Source organism: Ranitomeya variabilis, chromosome 6 (assembly GCF_051348905.1).
Source record: "Ranitomeya variabilis isolate aRanVar5 chromosome 6, aRanVar5.hap1, whole genome shotgun sequence".
Classification (NCBI taxonomy): domain Eukaryota; kingdom Metazoa; phylum Chordata; class Amphibia; order Anura; family Dendrobatidae; genus Ranitomeya; species Ranitomeya variabilis.
The window spans coordinates 569,259,909-569,280,534 of record NC_135237.1 but is presented as its reverse complement, the minus strand read 5'-3'; the positions used below and the strand labels follow the sequence as shown (position 1 = coordinate 569,280,534).

The 20,626-nt window shown below is 52.6% G+C and overlaps 1 protein-coding gene across 1 annotated transcript in view; it reads left to right on the top strand.

The window, feature by feature from the left end:
- The first annotated feature begins 2,610 nt into the window (after positions 1 to 2,610).
- The window catches only part of ZC3H3 (zinc finger CCCH-type containing 3), a 147,959-nt gene continuing 129,943 nt past the window's right edge, over positions 2,611 to 20,626 (top strand). Inside the window, exons 1-3 of the mRNA XM_077271366.1 lie at positions 2,611 to 2,810; positions 6,793 to 7,855; positions 11,199 to 11,401. Of these exons, the coding sequence (XP_077127481.1) occupies positions 2,765 to 2,810; positions 6,793 to 7,855; positions 11,199 to 11,401 (1,312 nt within the window). The 5' untranslated portion in view covers positions 2,611 to 2,764. The remainder of the gene's footprint in view (positions 2,811 to 6,792; positions 7,856 to 11,198; positions 11,402 to 20,626) is intronic.

The following is a 20,626-nucleotide window of genomic DNA, read 5'->3' as shown; positions in this document are numbered from 1 at the left end:
GGCCATTATACAGTATGGAGCACTGTGTGGCCATATTTTTTTGTTTATAATTATTCTTTATGAAACAGTGTGATCAGCAGTGCTAAATGGGTGTGGTTGGGATGTGGATATGGGTGTGACTAGTTATGAATGGGTGTGGTCAGAGGCGTGGCCTAAAATTTGCCGCGGCGCGCGTTTCACGCCGCTAACTTTGTCCCTCTTTCCCATCTTCAAAAGTTGGGAGGTATGGGTGTATGGAGCGGAGCTGAATGTGTACAAGGTGTATGGAGCGGAGCTGAATGTGTACGAGGTGTACAGAGTGGAGCCATGTGTGTGAGGTGTATGGAGTGGAGCTAAATGTGTACGAGGTGTATGGAGCGGAGCTGAATGTGTACGAGGTGTATGGAGCGGAGCTAAATGTGTACGAGGTGTACAGAGCGGAGCCGCGTGTGTACGAGGTGTACGGAGTGGAGCCGTGTGTATGAGGTGTATGGAGCAGAGCCATGTGTATGGAGCGGAGCCATTTGTGCAAAATGTACGGAGCGCAGCTGCGTGTGTAGGAGTAGCTATGTGTGGCCATTATACGGTACGAAGTATCATGTGCGGCCAATATACAGTATGGAGCATCATGTGCGGTCATTATACAGTATTGAGCATCATGTGCGGCCAATATACAGTATGGAGCATCATGTGCAGCCAATATACAGTATGGAGCAGCATGTGCGGTCATTATACAGTATGGAGCATCATGTGCGGTCATTATACAGTATGGAGCATCATGTGCGGTCATTATACAGTATGGAGCATCATGTGCGGTCATTATACAGTATGGAGCATCATGTGCAGTCATTATACAGTATGGAGCATCATGTGCAGCCAATATACAGTATGGAGCATCATGTGCGGTCATTATACAGTATGGAGCATCATGTGCGGCCAATATACAGTATGGAGCATCATGTGCAGTCATTATACAGTATGGAGCATCATGTGCAGCCAATATACAGTATGGAGCATCATGTGCAGCCAATATACAGTATGGAGCATCATGTGCGGTCATTATACAGTATGGAGCATCATGTGCGGCCAATATACAGTATGGAGCATCATGTGCGGTCATTATACAGTATGGAGCATCATGTGCGGTCATTATACAGTATGGAGCATCATGTGGGGCTATTATACAGTATGGAGCATCATCTGCAGCCAGTATACAGTATGGAGCATCATGTGCGGTCATTATACAGTATGGAGCATCATGTGTGGCCATTATACAGTATGGGGCATCATGTGGGGCTATTATACAGTATGGAGCATCATCTGCAGCCAGTATACAGTATGGAGCATCATGTGCGGTCATTATACAGTATGGAGCATCATGTGCGGCCAATATACAGTATGGAGCATCATGTGCGGTCATTATACAGTATGGAGCATCATGTGCGGTCATTATACAGTATGGAGCATCATGTGGGGCTATTATACAGTATGGAGCATCATCTGCAGCCAGTATACAGTATGGAGCATCATGTGCGGTCATTATACAGTATGGAGCATCATGTGCGGCCAATATACAGTATGGAGCATCATGTGCGGTCATTATACAGTATGGAGCATCATGTGCGGTCATTATACAGTATGGAGCATCATGTGTGGCCATTATACAGTATTGAGCATCATCTGCAGCCAGTATACAGTATGGAGCATCATGTGCAGTCATTATACAGTATAGAGCATCATGTGCGGTCATTATACAGTATGGAGCATCATGTGTGGCCATTATACAGTATGGAGCATCATGTGCGGTCATTATACAGTATGGAGCATCATGTGTGGCCATTATACAGTATGGAGCATCATGTGTGGCCATTATACAGTATGGAGCATCATGTGTGGCCATTATACAGTATGGAGCACTGTGTGGCCATTATACAGTATGGAGCATCATGTGTGGCCATTATACAGTATAGAGCATCATGTGCGGTCATTATACAGTATGGAGCATCATGTGTGGCCATTATACAGTATGGAGCATCATGTGTGGCCATTATACAGTATGGAGCATCATGTGTGGCCATTATACAGTATGGAGCATCATGTGTGGCCATTATACAGTATGGAGCACTGTGTGGCCATATTTTTTTGTTTATAATTATTCTTTATGAAACAGTGTGATCAGCAGTGCTAAATGGGTGTGGTTGGGATGTGGATATTTGTGTGACTAGTTATGAATGGGTGTGGTCAGAGGCGTGGCCTAAAATTTGCCGCGGCGCGCGTTTCACGCCGCTAACTTTGTCCCTCTTTCCCATCTTCAAAAGTTGGGAGGTATGATGTTAACAGCGGTGAGGACGTGTCAGCAGGAGCCCCTCCCCCCCCCCGGAGTCAGCAGGAGCCCTCTCCCCCCAGAGTCAGCAGGAGCCCCCTCTCTCCCCCCCCCGGGCTTGGCTGTATGAGGTCGCACGTGTCTGACCACCGGCTCCACGGAAGCAAGCCATGAAGCTTTCAGAGAGATGGCACGTCCGGCATTCAGGTTGCTAGGATACCACTGACCTGTCAGAGCAGCCGGGCGCACACGTGATGCGCAGTAGAGGAGCCGCCATCTTAACTGCTGGCAGAAGAGACCGTGGCGGCTTGTAGAGGGGAAAAGGTTCTCCGCCGGCGCAACAGCAGTCGTAAAGAGGTGTCGTAAATCTGCGGTCGGCGACCTGGAGTGGACTGTGCGGCCGAGGGGATAACGGGGCTCATCTTGCAACGTCATCACCGCGCGTCCTGGCCGCTTATTGACATGGACGAAAAGGAGTCTCTGAGGAGACAAATCCAGCTGTTACAGGGTGAGGGGGAGTGTGGGGGGTCCGGAGGGAGAGACACGGAGAGTCCGGAGGGAGAGACACGGGGAGTGTGGGGGGTCCGGAGGGAGAGACACGGGGAGTGTGGGGGGTCCGGAGGGAGAGACACGGGGAGTGTGGGGGTTCCGGAGGGAGAGACACGGGGAGTGTGAGGGGTCCGGAGGGAGAGACACGGGGAGTCCGGAGGGAGAGACACGGGGAGTGTGGGGGGTCCGGAGGGAGAGACACGGAGAGTCCGGAGGGAGAGACACGGGGAGTGTGGGGGGTCCGGAGGGAGAGACACGGGGAGTGTGGGGGGTCCGGAGGGAGAGACACGGGGAGTGTGGGGGTTCCGGAGGGAGAGACACGGGGAGTGTGGGGGGTCCGGAGGGAGAGACACGGGGAGTCCGGAGGGAGAGACACGGGGAGTGTGGGGGGTCCGGAGGGAGAGACACGGGGAGTCCGGAGGGAGAGACACGGGGAGTGTGGGGGGTCCGGAGGGAGAGACACGGGGAGTGTGGGGGGTCCGGAGGGAGAGACACGGGGAGTGTGGGGGGTCCGGAGGGAGAGACACGGGGAGTGTGGGGGGTCCGGAGGGAGAGACACGGGGAGTCCGGAGGGAGAGACACGGGGAGTGTGGGGGGTCCGGAGGGAGAGACACGGGGAGTCCGGAGGGAGAGACACGGGGAGTGTGGGGGGTCCGGAGGGAGAGACACGGAGAGTCCGGAGGGAGAGACACGGGGAGTGTGGGGGGTCCGGAGGGAGAGACACGGGGGGTCCGGAGGGAGAGACACGGGGAGTGTGGGGGGTCCGGAGGGAGAGACACGGGGAGTGTGGGGGTTCCGGAGGGAGAGACACGGGGAGTCCGGAGGGAGAGACACGGGGAGTGTGGGGGGTCCGGAGGGAGAGACACGGGGAGTCCGGAGGGAGAGACACGGGGAGTGTGGGGGGTCCGGAGGGAGAGACACGGAGAGTCCGGAGGGAGAGACACGGGGAGTGTGGGGGGTCCGGAGGGAGAGACACGGGGGGTCCGGAGGGAGAGACACGGGGAGTGTGGGGGGTCCGGAGGGAGAGACACGGGGAGTCCGGAGGGAGAGACACGGGGAGTGTGGGGGTTCCGGAGGGAGAGACACGGGGAGTCCGGAGGGAGAGACACGGGGAGTGTGGGGGGTCCGGAGGGAGAGACACGGGGAGTCCGGAGGGAGAGACACGGGGAGTGTGGGGGGTCCGGAGGGAGAGACACGGGGAGTCCGGAGGGAGAGACACGGGGAGTGTGGGGGGTCCGGAGGGAGAGACACGGAGAGTCCGGAGGGAGAGACACGGGGAGTGTGGGGGGTCCGGAGGGAGAGACACGGGGGGTCCGGAGGGAGAGACACGGGGAGTGTGGGGGGTCCGGAGGGAGAGACACGGGGAGTCCGGAGGGAGAGACACGGGGAGTGTGGGGGTTCCGGAGGGAGAGACACGGGGAGTCCGGAGGGAGAGACACGGGGAGTGTGGGGGGTCCGGAGGGAGAGACACGGGGAGTCCGGAGGGAGAGACACGGGGAGTGTGGGGGGTCCGGAGGGAGAGACACGGAGAGTCCGGAGGGAGAGACACGGGGAGTGTGGGGGGTCCGGAGGGAGAGACACGGGGAGTGTGGGGGGTCCGGAGGGAGAGACACGGGGAGTGTGGGGGGTCCGGAGGGAGAGACACGGAGAGTCCGGAGGGAGAGACACGGGGAGTGTGGGGGGTCCGGAGGGAGAGACACGGGGAGTCCGGAGGGAGAGACACGGGGAGTGTGGGGGGGGGTCCGGAGGGAGAGACACGGGGAGTGTGGGGGGGGTCCGGAGGGAGAGACACGGGGAGTGTGGGGGGCCCCGGAGGGGGAGACACGGGGAGTGTGGGGGGCCCCGGAGGGGGAGACACGGGGAGTGTGGGGGGCCCCGGTGGGGGTGACACGGGGAGTGTGGGGGCCCGGATGGAGAGACACGGGGAGTGTGGGGGCCCGGAGGAGGAGTGTGGGGGGCCCGGAGGGCGAGACACGGGGAGTGTGGGGGGCCCGGAGGGCGAGACACGGGGAGTGTTGGGGGCCCGGAGGGCGAGACACGGGGAGTGTGGGGGGCCCGGAGGGCGAGACACGGGGAGTGTGGGGGGCCCGGAGGGCGAGACACGGGGAGTGTGGGGGGCCCGGAGGGCGAGACACGGGGAGTGTGGGGGGCCCGGAGGGCGAGACACGGGGAGTGTGGGGGGCCCGGAGGGAGAGACACGGGGAGTGTGGGGGGTCCGGAGGGAGAGACAGGGGAGACACGGGGAGTGTGGGGGCCCGGAGGAGGAGTGTGGGGGGCCCCGGTGGGGGTGACACGGGGAGTGTGGGGGGCCCCGGTGGGGGTGACACGAGGAGTGTGGGGGAGACACGGGGAGTGTGGGGGGCCCCGGTGGGGGTGACACGGGGAGTGTGGGGGGCCCCGGAGGGGGAGACACGGGGAGTGTGGGGGGCCCCGGAGGGGGAGACACGGGGAGTGTGGGGGCCCAGAGGGAGAGACGGGGAGACACGGGGAGTGTGGGGGGCCCCGGAGGGGGAGACACGGGGAGTGTGGGGGGCCCCGGTGGGGGTGACACGGGGAGTGTGGGGGCCCGGATGGAGAGACACGGGGAGTGTGGGGGCCCAGAGGAGGAGTGTGGGGGCCCGGATGGAGAGACACGGGGAGTGTGGGGGCCCGGAGGAGGAGTGTGGGGGGCCCGGAGGGAGAGACACGGGGAGTGTGGGGGGTCCGGAGGGAGAGACAGGGGAGACACGGGGAGTGTGGGGGGCCCCGGAGGGGGAGACACGGGGAGTGTGGGGGCCCGGAGGAGGAGTGTGGGGGGCCCCGGTGGGGGTGACACGGGGAGTGTGGGGGGCCCCGGTGGGGGTGACACGGGGAGTGTGGGGGGCCCCGGTGGGGGTGACACGGGGAGTGTGGGGGGCCCCGGAGGGGGTGACACGGGGAGTGTGGGGGCCCGGATGGAGAGACATGGGGAGTGTGGGGGGCCCGGAGGGAGAGACGCGGGGAGTGTGGGGGCCTGGAGGGGGAGTGTGGGGGGCCCGGAGGGGGTGACACGGGGAGTGTGGGGGCCCGGATGGAGAGACACGGGGAGTGTGGGGGGCCCCGGTGGGGGTGACACGGGGAGTGTGGGGGGCCCCGGTGGGTGTGACACGGGGAGTGTGGGGGGCCCCGGAGGGGGTGACACGGGGAGTGTGGAAGGCCCGGAGGGAGAGACATGGGGAGTGTGGGGGCCTGGAGGGGGAGTGTGGGGGGCCCGGAGGGAGAGACGCGGGGAGTGTGGGGGGCCCGGAGGGAGAGACGCGGGGAGTGTGGGGGGCCCGGAGGGAGAGACGCGGGGAGTGTGGGGGGCCCGGAGGGAGAGACGCGGGGAGTGTGGGGGGCCCGGAGGGAGAGACGCGGGGAGTGTGGGGGGCCCCAGAAGGGGTGACGCGGGGAGTGTGGGGGGCCCCAGAAGGGGTGACACTGGGAGTGTGGGGGACCCAGAGGGAGAGACATGGGGAGTGTGGGGGGCCCGGAGGGAGAGACGCGGGGAGTGTGGGGGCCTGGAGGGGGAGTGTGGGGGGCCCGGAGGGAGAGACGCGGGGAGTGTGGAAGGCCCGGAGGGAGAGACGCGGGGAGTGTGGGGGGCCCCAGAAGGGGTGACGCGGGGAGTGTGGGGGGCCCCAGAAGGGGTGACACGGGGAGTGTGGGGGACCCAGATGGAGAGACACGGGAAGTGTGGGGCCCCGGGGGGCAGAGCTGGAGGCTGAGGTCCCTTCCTGTCTGCGTCCTGCTCACACAGCTGAGGATTTGTCCAGGACTGCAGCCTCCTGCGTCGTCGGCCATCAGTGGTGTGGGCAGGACGGGACCAGGAGATGTCTTCGGCCTCTGGCAGGGATGGTGCAATCTTCTCACAGCAAGCAGAGATCTTGACAATTGAACGTCCGTTCTGGTTGTGCTCAGGATTGTGATGCTTTTCTCCACAGGTCTCATCAACAGTCATAAAATTATCCATGGTAACGTACCGGCGCCACCACCTGCCTCAGATCCAAGATGGCCGACTCCCGCCCAGCCACGCGCGGTTTTCCATGGCGGAGGTTACCGGCAGCCTTTGCCAAATCAGACTAGTTGGAGGAAGAAGTATTCTCTGGTGAACCACTCCTCACAAGCAGCCGAGGCGTCTGTAGGGGAAAAGGATGCTCCAAAAATTCCAGCAGCGATTGACCCCTCCCGGAAGCCCCCCGGCCGATCAAGGGTCTCCAGCAGCCGGGACCACCCTGCAGTCACGTCCGTGTTCAAGTGGCAAAGTGCTGCAACTCAGGAAAGTCATACACGACTACAGCCCTCCGCGAGCTCCGCTGTGCCGTCCACATCAACGCCGAGGGGAGCACAACCAGCGAGCCGCGGACCCCCACAGATCCACGGAGCCCACAGAGAAAACCTCAGGGGAGCGTCCAGGACAGGGCAGAGAGGGTCATGCATGCCACTGAACAAACCGGCCCCAGCTCAGGTCCCCGCTGCCCCCCAACCTCTCTGTAAGAGACCCCTCATATCCCTCCCCAAGACTGAAGTGACCTGTGCCCCCCCCAAGCCCAACACAAGCCGGACCCCGAGTTCAACCCAAAATAACAACGAACCTGCCACGGTAGGAAAACACCCCAGAAATCGGAGGACTAAATACATCTGGGTGGCCGATTCCCCTGCGGGTAAGAAAATCAGTCCTGGTGCCAAGAACATCCCACCTGATCGGAAACCGAAGCCCCCCGAGGCCACAGCACAGGTGAAAGGGAAGAAAAGTGGCTCCAGCCCAAAGACCACCACTCAGAAGAGTCGATATAAGTGGAAAGCCGAGAACGTGGCCTTGTCCCAAAAGACTGCTGTCACTCCGAGGAAATCGCCAGCCTTAAACAGAGGGGTTCAGCGGTCCGGCACAGTGATCCCCCAATATAGCAGGGCTCCAGCAGTGATGGCAGCCGCCGCCTCGCTCAGGGACTCCGGCTACAAGGTGAAAAGCAAAACGAAGATCATCAGGAGAAGGAGCACATCCAGGTAAAGGTTCCGCAGGCGGGGAGGGGCTGTCGGGCAGAATGTAGAGGTCTGTGATGTGTGAGCTGCCACAAGTCTCCGGACCAGAACGCGGCCGCTTCATACATGTCTCTGAGGAGGCCGAGACACCTGCGGCCGCTTCATACATGTCTCTGAGGAGGCCGAGACACCTGCGGCAGCTCGTACATGTCACTGAGGAGGCCGAGACACCTGCGGCCGCTCATACATGTCACTGAGGAGGCCGTGATACCTGCGGCAGCTCGTACATGTCACTGAGGAGGCCGAGATACCTGCGGCCGCTCGTACATGTCACTGAGGAGGCCGAGACACCTGCGGCCGCTCTTACATGTCACTGAGGAGGCCGAGACACCTGCGGCCGCTCATACATGTCACTGAGGAGGCCGTGATACCTGCGGCAGCTCGTACATGTCACTGAGGAGGCCGAGATACCTGCGGCCGCTCGTACATGTCACTGAGGAGGCCGAGACACCTGCGGCCGCTCATACATGTCTCTGAGGAGGCCAAGACACCTGCGGCAGCTCGTACATGTCTCTGAGGAGGCAGAGACACCTGCGGCCGCTCGTACATGTCACTGAGGAGGCCGAGACACCTGCGGCCGCTCATACATGTCTCTGAGGAGGCCAAGACACCTGCGGCAGCTCGTACATGTCTCTGAGGAGGCCGAGACACCTGCGGCAGCTCGTACATGTCTCTGAGGAGGCCGAGATACCTGCGGCCGCTCGTACATGTCTCTGAGGAGGCCGAGATACCTGCGGCAGCTCGTACATGTCTCTGAGGAGGCCGAGACACCTGCGGCAGCTCGTACATGTCACTGAGGAGGCCGAGATACCTGCGGCCGCTCGTACATGTCTCTGAGGAGGCCGAGACACCTGCGGCCGCTCATACATGTCACTGAGGAGGCCGAGATACCTGCGGCAGCTCGTACATGTCTCTGAGGAGGCGGAGACACCTGCGGCCGCTCATACATGTCACTGAGGAGGCCGAGACACCTGCGGCAGCTCGTACATGTCACTGAGGAGGCCGAGACACCTGCGGCAGCTCGTACATGTCACTGAGGAGGCCGAGACACCTGCGGCAGCTCGTACATGTCTCTGAGGAGGCGAAGACACTTGAGGCAGCTCGTACATGTCTCTGAGGAGGCCGAGACACCTACGGCAGACCGTACATGTCACTGAGGAGGCCGAGACACCTGCGGCAGCTCGTACATGTCACTGAGGAGGCCGAGACACCTGCGGCAGCTCATACATCATAGACCGTGTAAGGATATGTTCACATTGCGTTTTTCCTGCGTTTTTTTTTTCGCACTCAGAACTTGCTCTCTTGGCAGTAATGAAGCTCCTCCTAACAGCAGGTTTTGCTGCATGTTTGTCAGGTGGATTTGTCTCTTGTGCATGCTGATAAAGTTTAGTGCATGAAAAAACATGATGCAGCAAAAACACAGAAAAACCTGATACCTGCGTTTTATGCTGCAATTTCGCACTTACTCATTGGTTTCTATGGGTGAAAAAAAGCGAATGAAGTGACTGCTGCAGTTTTAAAAAATGCAGCCGTTTTCCATTTCAGTCAGGAAAATAAAACCAATGTGTCTGCATTTCTGAAATCTCATAGCTTTTGCTGCCACTGTAAAACACAGCTGAAAATTTGCAGAAAAAAATGAAGAAAAAAATATCAATGTGTGAACATAGCCTATCACAGATGTCTGAATTCTGCCATAAACTAAAGGTCCATTTATAAAGCTTAAAGGCATTGTCCAGTACATTTAATTAAAGTGCTAATCACCTCTTTAAAGTGTATATCCACCTTATATTCTGTATTATACTCTAGAGCTGCACTCACTATTCTGCTGGTGCAGTCACTGTGTACATACATTACATTACTGATCCTGAGTTACCTCCTGTATTATACCCCAGAGCTGCACTCACTATTCTGCTGGTGCAGTCACTGTGTACATATATTACATTACTGATCCTGAGTTACATCCTGTATTATACTCCAGAGCTGCACTCACTATTCTGCTGGTGCAGTCACTGTGTACTTACATTACATTACTGATCCTGAGTTACCTCCTGTATTATCCTCCAGAGCTGCACTCACTATTCTGCTGGTGCAGTCAGTGTACATACATTACATTACTGATCCTGAGTTACATCCTGTATTATACTCCAGAGCTGCACTCACTATTCTGCTGGTGCAGTCACTGTGTACATACGTTACTGATCCTGAGTTACATCCTGTATTATACCCCAGAGCTGCACTCACTGTTCTGCTGGTGCAGTCACTGTGTACATACATTACATCACTGATCCAGAGTTACATCCTGTATTATACCCCAGAGCTGCACTCGCTATTCTGCTGGTGCAGTCACTGTGTACATACATTACATTACTGATCCTGAGTTACCTCCTGTATTATCCTCCAGAGCTGCACTCACTATTCTGCTGGTGCAGTCAGTGTACATACATTACATTACTGATCCTGAGTTACATCCTGTATTATACTCCAGAGCTGCACTCACTATTCTGCTGGTGCAGTCACTGTGTACATACGTTACTGATCCTGAGTTACATCCTGTATTATACCCCAGAGCTGCACTCACTGTTCTGCTGGTGCAGTCACTGTGTACATACATTACATCACTGATCCAGAGTTACATCCTGTATTATACCCCAGAGCTGCACTCGCTATTCTGCTGGTGCAGTCACTGTGTACATACATTACATTACTGATCCTGAGTTACCTCCTGTATTATCCTCCAGAGCTGCACTCACTATTCTGCTGGTGCAGTCACTGTGTACATACATTACATTACTGATCCTGAGTTACATCCTGTATTATACCCCAGAGCTGCACTCTCTATTTTGCTGGTGCAGTCACTGTGTACATACATTACATTACTGATCCTGAGTTACATCCTGTATTATACCCCAGAGCTGCACTCACTATTCTTCTGGTGCAGTCACTGTGTACATACATTACATTACTGATCCTGAGTTACATCCTGTATTATACTCCAGAGCTGCACTCACTATTCTGCTGGTGCAGTCACTGTGTGCATACATTACATTACTGATCCTGAGTTACATCCTGTATTATACCCCAGAGCTGCACTCACTATTCTGCTGGTGCAGTCACTGTGTACATACATTACATTACTGATCCTGAGTTACCTCCTGTATTATACCCCAGAGCTGCACTCACTATTCTGCTGGTGTAGTCACTGGGTACATACATTACATTACTGATCCTGAGTTACATCCTGTATCATACCCCAGAGCTGCACTCACTATTCTGCTGGTCCTCACACCTGTCCGTTTTGTGTTCCTAGGTCTCCTGCAGATAAGAAGTCTTCCCCGCTGGCTCCGCTGACGGTGAGGAGCCGTTACTCGCTGCGCAGGCGCACTTCTCCTCGCGTGAAGTCTCCGCTTCCAGTGAAGAGAAGTTCTCCCCGGGGATTGCTCCACATCTCCAAGCATCGGCTGAGAAGGCTGCCCCCTCCTGGCAAGCAGCAGTACTGTCCACTGCGAGAAGGTAGGAGCACATGTGTGATGGCGGCTCCACGCCTCCGCTCCACTGTGTACAGGAGTGTGGTCAGGAGGTCTCCGCTGCACTGCTCAGAGGACGGGGGGCAGGTCGTCATTTATGTGAGGTCCGCACTGCAGACGTTCAGGGCAGGTTGGCAGTTTCCTGCTGGAGGCTTGTGGTGTAGAGGGGCAAGTAATGATGAAGGAGTTATTGGTGCCCCTGCTGATATTTTAGGGGCGCCCTGATGAGTTCGGCACTATGTCCACACCTCACTAGTGAGAGCCCTGGTGTTTCCTGGCAATTACTAATCTTGAGCCTTGCTGATCCTAAAGGTTCGGGAAGATGAAGACTTTTTTTTTTTTTTAGATATTTACTATCCCTGCTTTCATTTTTGCCAAAACATGACCCAACTGCTGAGCGTTAACCTAAAATGTGAATTTCGGATTTTGTTTACTTTGCTCAAAATGGCTGAAGCTTTAAAGGGAAGGTACGGCGTTTCTAGATCATTTGTAAATCAATGTAATGTAGCGTAAGATGCTGTTATAACCAAGATTTGAATGCATTTGGATCCTATTTCGTGTGTTATAGGAGTTTAAAGAAGGCTCTGGGGCTGACATCTTGCTTTCACAGTAGCAGCACGACATTTTCAGTGTCATAATACGGCACCCCATGGTCATAGGAGCTCGTAGACCGCCGCTGACCCTATGTATTGTGATGGAGCAGTCACTGCTGTGAACTGGGCACACCTCTGTGGCCTGCACAATTCGCAGTAGTGGGAGTGTTCTGCTGCCATATTCATGGAGCCCTCAGATCTGCTAACATAAGTAGTACTGCTTCCAGCAGAACAGATCCTAGATTGACGGCTGAGGGGAGTAAAATGCAGGAGAAAAGCAGAGACATCAAGGAGGAACAGTGTACCATTAGCATTATGGGAGCAGGAGCTGCGCCTCATCCCTCAGTAAGATAAGGAGCTGCAGTTAATGGCCGGGCGTTGTGGGGCGAGAGAATCATGTCATCTGGGTGAGAGAGACAGTAACTGCTGGTGATAGCAGATCACAGGGCAGTCTCCCACAAAATGGCGCTGCCCTGTAATGCTACTCTTCATTCTGCCCCAGGGATGCAAGACCACCCAAAAGGGGAGGGAAACGGTGATGTCAGCAGTTACTGCCCCAATTTGTCTGCTAACAGTAAAGCTGGTAAGTCTCACTATAGCTGCTTGAGGTCTAAAACGGAAAATGCTCCCCCTAGTGATGAATATCTATATATATAATTGTCTAAGGGTTTTTCTGTCTGTCCTGGAAATCCCGCGTCTCTGATTGGTCGAGGCCCAGGCGTCCTCGGCCAAATCAGCGACTGGCACAGTATCGACGTAAATGTCATAATGGTTGCCATGGCGACGATGATGTCATAAAGGTTGCCTCGACCAATCAGCGACGGGCACAGTCTGCAGCGAATTCTGGAATCATCATTGTCCATATACTACGGGGACATGCATATTCTAGAATACCCGATGCGTTAGAATCGGGCCACAATCTAGTGTGTGTGTGTGTGTGTGTGTGTGTGTGTGTGTGTGTGTGTGTGTGTGTATATATATACACTCACCGGCCACTTTATTAGGTACACCTGTCCAACTTCTTGTTAACACTTAATTTCTAATCAGCCAATCACATGGCGGCAACTCAGTGCATTTAGGCATGTAGACATGGTCAAGACAATCTCCTGCAGCTCAAACCGAGCATCAGTATGGGGAAGAAAGGTGATTTGAGTGCCTTTGAACGTGGCATGGTTGTTGGTGCCAGAAGGGCTGGTCTGAGTATTTCAGAAACTGCTGATCTACTGGGATTTTCACGCACAACCATCTCTAGGGTTTACAGAGAATGGTCCGAAAAAGAAAAAAAATCCAGTGAGCGGCAGTTCTGTGGGCGGAAATGCCTTGTTGATGCCAGAGGTCAGAGGAGAATGGGCAGACTGGTTCGAGCTGATAGAAAGGCAACAGTGACTCAAATCGCCACCCGTTACAACCAAGGTAGGCCTAAGAGCATCTCTGAACGCACAGTGCGTCGAACTTTGAGGCAGATGGGCTACAGCAGCAGAAGACCACACCGGGTACCACTCCTTTCAGCTAAGAACAGGAAACTGAGGCTACAATTTGTACAAGCTCATCGAAATTGGACAGTAGAAGATTGGAAAAACGTTGCTTGGTCTGATGAGTCTCGATTTCTGCTGCGACATTCGGATGGTAGGGTCAGAATTTGGCGTAAACAACATGAAAGCATGGATCCATCCTGCCTTGTATGGAGCATCTTTGGGATGTGCAGCCGACAAATCTGCGGCAACTGTGTGATGCCATCATGTCAATATGGACCAAAATCTCTGAGGAATGCTCCCAGCACCTTGTTGAATCTATGCCACGAAGAATTGAGGCAGTTCTGAAGGCAAAAGGGGTCCAACCCGTTACTAGCATGGTGTACCTAATAAAGTGGCCGGTGAGTGTATATATAAGTATATGTAAGAAAATATATATTTTTCATATAGAAATGTTTGCAAAGATTGCATTAATACATTTTAATTACTATTTTAAGTTTCGCAAAAATAACAAACTACAAGAAAACTGGTGGTACCTTCCCTTTAAGCAAGAACTTATTAGTGTTGGTTATGCTGCCATCTGGTGGCCGTGTATGAGTATTACAGGGAGTGCACATATTGTAGTCGGTGACCGTTTGTCTGTGGTCAGATCACTCAGTTCAGGGGTTGTCTAGACCCCCACAAATCAGCTGTTATCGCCCGGGCAGGCTGTGTCTCCCTGTACATTTCCATTGCTGCCAAATCCCGGTATTGCACGGTGGGTGTTCACATCTTTGGTAATGCACGGATAGGTCAGCGATCTGCTCTTACATCTTCATTGTGTCTGCCCATAAGTTGGTTCTGTAGGTTTCAGTTTTCTAGATGGCTGCTTGCTGTCAGTGAATGTTCACACTGCTGAGATACAGTGTAATGGCTAGTGGTGCTGCACTTCTCTGTGTGTCCAGCAGGGGGCAGCCCTGTGCCAGCGTCGCTCATTCTCCACTGCTCTGCAGTAATTGATCCCATAATGTCCCCTGTATGTGAATGCAGGCCGATAGCCAGTCATGTGCAGCAATAGCCGGCGGCTGCGAAGGAGACTGCAAGCTATTACTCCCTGTTATCAGACATTACAGGGGGAGGAGACTACAGTCTATTACTCCCTGTTATCAGCCACTTCTGGGGGAGGAGACTACAGTCTATTACTCCCTGTTATCAGCCACTACTGGGGCCAGGAGACTACAGTCTATTACTCCCTGTTATCAGCCATTACAGGGGGAGGAGACTACAGTCTATTACTCCCTGTTATCAGCCACTTCTGGGGGAGGAGACTACAGTCTATTACTCCCTGTTATCAGCCACTACTGGGGCCAGGAGACTACAGTCTATTACTCCCTGTTATCAGCCATTACTGGGGAAGGAGACTACAGTCTATTACTCCCTGTTATCAGCCACTACTGGGGCCAGGAGACTACAGTCTATTACTCCCTGTTATCAGCCACTTCTGGGGCCAGGAGACTACAGTCTATTACTCCCTGTTATCAGGCACTACTGGGGCCAGGAGACTACAGTCTATTACTCCCTGTTATCAGCCATTACTGGGGAAGGAGACTACAGTCTATTACTCCCTGTTATCAGCCACTACTGGGGCCAGGAGACTACAGTCTATTACTCCCTGTTATCAGCCACTTCTGGGGCCAGGAGACTACAGTCTATTACTCCCTGTTATCAGGCACTACTGGGGCCAGGAGACTACAGTCTATTACTCCCTGTTATCAGCCACTACTGGGGGAGGAGACTTCACTCTATTACTCCCTGTTATCAGCCATTACTGGGGGAGGTGACTACATAGTTACATAGTAACATAGTTATTAAGGTTGAAGGAAGACTTTAAGTCCCTCTAGTTCACCCCATAGCCTAGCACGCCGTAACATGTTGATCCAGGGGAAGGCAAAAAAAACCCATGTGGCAAAGAGTAACTCCACCATGGGGAAAAAAATTCCTTCCCGACTCCACATACGGCAGTCAGACTAGTTCCCTGGATCAACGCCTTATCAAGGAATCTAATATATATACCCTGTAACATTATACTTTTCCAGAAAGGTATCCAGTCCCCTCTTAAATTTAAGTAATGAGTCACTCATTACAACATCATACGGCAGAGAGTTCCATAGTCTCACTGCTCTTACAGTAAAGAATCCGCGTCTGTTATTATGCTTAAACCTTCTTTCCTCCAGACGTAGAGGATGCCCCCTTGTCCCTGTCACCGGTCTATGATTAAAAAGATCATCAGAAAGGTCTTTGTACTGTCCCCTCATATATTTATACATTAACATAAGATCACCCCTTAGTCTTCGTTTTTCCAAACCAAACAGCCCCAAGTGTAATAACCTATCTTGGTATTGCAGACCCCCCAGTCCTCTAATAACCTTGGTCGCTCTTCTCTGCACCCGCTCCAGTTCAGCTATGTCTTTCTTATACACCGGAGACCAGAACTGTGCACAGTATTCTAAGTGTGGTCGAACTAGTGACTTGTATAGAGGTAAAATTATGTTCTCCTCATGAGCATCTATGCCTCTTTTAATGCATCCCATTATTTTATTTGCCTTTGTAGCAGCTGCCTGACACTGGCCACTGAATATGAGTTTGTCATCCACCCATATACCCAGGTCTTTTTCATTGATGGTTTTTCCCAGAGTTTTAGAATTAAGCACATAGTTATACATCTTATTACTTCTACCCAAGTGCATGACCTTACATTTATCCCCATTAAAGCTCATTTGCCATTTATCAGCCCAAGCTTCTAGTTTGCATAAATCATCCTGTAATATAAAATTGTCCTCCTCTGTATTGATTACCCTGCAGAGTTTAGTGTCATCTGCAAATATTGAAATTCTACTCTGAATGCCCCCTACAAGGTCATTAATAAATATGCTAAAAAGAAGAGGGCCCAATACTGACCCCTGTGGTACCCCACTGCTAACCGTGACCCAGTCCGAGTGTGCTCCATTAATAACCACCCTTTGTTTCCTATCCCTGAGCCAGCTCTCAACCCACTTGCACATATTTTCCCCTATCCCCATTATTCTCATTTTATGTATCAACCTTTTGTCTGGCACCGTATCAAAAGCTTTTGAAAAGTCCATATACACTACGTCCACTGGGTTCTCTTGGTCCAGTCCGGAATTTACCTCTTCATAGAAGCTGATCAGATTAGTCTGACATGATCGGTCCCTAGTAAACCCGTGCTGATACTGGGTCAAGGTTATTCCTCTTCAGATACTCCAGTATAGCATCCCTTAGAATGCCCTCCAGGATTTTACCCACAGTAGAGGTCAGTCTTACTGGCCTATAATTACCGAGTTCAGTTTTTGTCCCCTTTTTGAATATTGGCACCACATTTGCTATACGCCAGTCCTGTGGTACAGACCCTGTTATTATGGAGTCTTTAAAGATTAAAAATAATGGTCTATCAATGACTGTACTTAATTCCTGCAGTACTCGGGGGTGTATCCCATCCGGGCCCGGAGATTTGTCAATTTTAGTGATTTTTAGACGCCGCTGTACTTCCTGCTGGGTTAAGCAGGTAACATTAAATTGGGAATTATTATCACTAGTCATATTGTCTGCCATGGGATTTTCTTGTGTAAATACTGATGAAAAAAGTCATTTAGCAGATTGGCTTTTTCCTCATCCTCATCCACCATTTCACCCAGACTATTTTTAAGGGGGCCAACACTCTCATTTTTTAGTTTCTTACTATTTATGTAGTTAAAGAATATTTTGGGATTATTTTTGCTCTCTCTGGCAATGAGTCTCTCTGTCTCAATCTTTGCTGCCTTGATTTGCTTTTTACAGAATTGATGTAATTTTCTGTATTTATTTAATGCCTCCTCACTACCTACTTCCTTTAATTCTCTAAATGCTTTCTTTTTGTCCCTTATTGCGCCCCTTACAGCTCTATTTAGCCATATTGGTTTCCTCCTATTTCTAGTATGTTTATTCCCATACGGTATATACTGTGCACAGGTCCTATCCAGGATGCTAATAAATGTCTCCCATTTTCTTTGTGTACTTTTATGTCTCAGGATATCGTCCCAGTTAATTGCACCAAGATCCTCTCTCATCTGTTGGAAATTTGCCCTCCTGAAGTTTAGTGTCCTTGTCACCCCTCTACTACACATCTTATTAAAGGATACACAAAAACTTATTATTTTGTGATCACTATTCTCCCAGTGACCCCCAACCCTTATATTTGATATGTGGTCTGGCCTGTTGGTTAATATTAGGTCTAGCAGTGCCCCCCTCCTTGTTGGGTCCTGAACCAGTTGTCAGAGGTAATTGTCTCTCATAGTTGTCAGACCCCGATCACCTTTGCTGGAACTGCAGGTTTCTGTTCCCCAATCTATTTCAGGGTAGTTGAAGTCCCCCATAATAATGACTTCTCCTTGAGTCGCAGCTTCATCTATTTGCTTTACGAGGATATTCTCCATTGCTTCCATTAGTTTTGGAGATTTATAACAAACCCCTATCAGTAATTTATTATTTTTCCTCCTCCCCTTATCTCCACCCACAGGGACTCTACATTTTCATTAAATTCACCTATATTATCACGCAGGATGGGTTTTAAGGAAGATTTTACATACAGACACACCCCACCCCCTCGCCTATCTGTACGGTCATTTCTGAACAGGCTATAGCCCTGCAAGTTAACAGCCCAGTCATGGCTCTCATCCAGCCACGTCTCAGATATCCCCACCATGTCATAATTATGCTCCAACAACATTAGTTCTAATTCATCCATTTTGTTGGCGAGGCTTCTGGCATTAGTATACATGCACTTGATGTTACTCTCTGTACCTCTATTCTTTCTTAAATTACTAACTGTTCTAACCCCACCCCCCATGCCACCGCCACCCCCAACTTCCTTATTTGTGCCCAGCTCTCTATCTGCACTATCTTCCCCTCCTATAAAATGAATACCCTCCCCCCATCCCTAGTTTAAACACTCCTCCAACCTTCTAGCCAGACTACAATCTATTACTCCCTGTTATCAGCCATTACTGGGGGAGGAGACTACAGTCTATTACTCCCTGTTATCAGCCATTACTGGGGGAGGAGACTACAATCTATTACTCCCTGTTATCAGCCATTACTGGGGCCAGGAGACTACAGTCTATTACTCCCTGTTATCTGCCATTACTGGGGGAGGAGACTACAGTCTATTACTCCCTGTTATCAGCCACTACTGGGGGAGGAGACTACAGTCTATTACTCCCTGTTATCAGCCATTACTGGGGGAGGAGACTACAATCTATTACTCCCTGTTATCAGCCATTACTGGGGCCAGGAGACTACAGTCTATTACTCCCTGTTATCTGCCATTACTGGGGGAGGAGACTACAGTCTATTACTCCCTGTTATCAGCCACTACTGGGGGAGGAGACTACAGTCTATTACTCCCTGTTATCAGCCACTACTGGGGGAGGAGACTACAGTCTATTACTCCCTGGTATCAGCCACTACTGGGGCCAGGAGACTACAATCTATTACTCCCTGGTATCTGCCATTACTGGGGGAGGAGACTACAATCTATTGCTCCCTGGTATCAGCCATTACTGGGGGAGGAGACTGCTATCTATTACTCCCTGTTATCAGCCATTACTGGGGGAGGAGACTACAATCTATTACTCCCTGTTATCAGCCATTGCTGGGGGAGGAGACTACAATCTATTACTCCCTGTTATCTGCCATTACTGGGGCCCGGAGTGTTGTGAATTCTGCTCTTGGGCTCCCTCCGGTGGTTGTAAGTGGTACTGCTGCTGATCTCAGCAGTCATCAGGTGCGTTCACTTACTTCCAATTCTGACTGGGCTACTTATTCTGGCTAGATTCTTTAGTCAGTGCCAGTTGTCCATTGTTTTCTGGAGGATTCACATCTCTTCTTGGTTTCTCCTGCTGGATTGTCCAAATCATCAAAGATAAGTCCTGGCTTTGTTTTTTGCAGTCCACATGCGGTGGACTTTATAGCTCAGTGAATTGCTATGTTTTTTCTTGTCCAGATTTGTCTGTGTAAGGATTTATTCAGCCAAGCTGGAAGCTCTGGAGTCGCAGAGTTACCCTCCATACCTTTAGTTAGGTGTGGAGATTTTTGTATTCTCTGTGGTGGATTTTTGTAGTAATTTAATACTGACCGCACAGTACTCTGTCCTGTCTTTTCTTTCTAGGTAGCGTGGCCTCCTTTGCTAAATTCTGTTTTCAGTCTGCGTTTGTAATTTCCCTCTCCTCTCACAGTCAATATTTGTGGGGGGCTGTCTTTCCTTTGGGGATTTTCTCTGAGGCAAGATAGTTTTCCTGTTTCTTTCTTTAGGGGTAATTAGTCCTCCGGCCGTGACGAGGTGTCGAGGGAGTGACAGGAACATCCCACGGCTACTTCTAGTTCAGGGTCTGCGGTCAGTATAGAGGCCACCTACTCCAGAGCTCGTCCATGCTGCTCCTAGGCCACCAGTTCATAACACCGGAGACTACAGTCTGTTACTCCCTGTTATCAGCCATTACTGGGGGAGGAGACTACAGTCTATTACTCCCTGTTATCAGCCATTACTGGGGGAGGTGACCACAGTCTATTGCTCCCTGTTATCAGCCACTACTGGGGGAGGAGACTACAGTCTATTACTCCCTTTTATCAGCCACTACTGGGGGAGGAGACTACAAGCTATTGCTCCCTGTTATCAGCCATTACTGGGGCCAGGAGACTACAGTCTATTACTCCCTGTTATCAGCCATTACTGGGGCCAGGAGACTACAGTCTATTACTCCCTGTTATCAGCCATTACTGGGGGAGGAGACTACAGTCTATTACTCCCTGGTATCAGCCACTACTGGGGGAGGAGACTACAGTCTATTACTCCCTGTTATCAGCCATTACTGGGGCCAGGTGACTAGTCTATTACTCCCTGTTATCAGCCATTACTGGGGGAGGAGAGTACAATCTATTACTCCCTGCTAGGAGCAGCACCTGTCTTGAGAGCTCCAGCACTTCCAGAGGGAGGCCCAGAGTCTGCCTCTCTTCTCCCCAGGGAGAGGCAGGCTTCCTGGGAGGCCGGCATGGCTTCCCAGGCTTCTGTTCCCCGGTCTGTGCCGGCGGGGGACAGAGAGCAGCAGCAGCAAC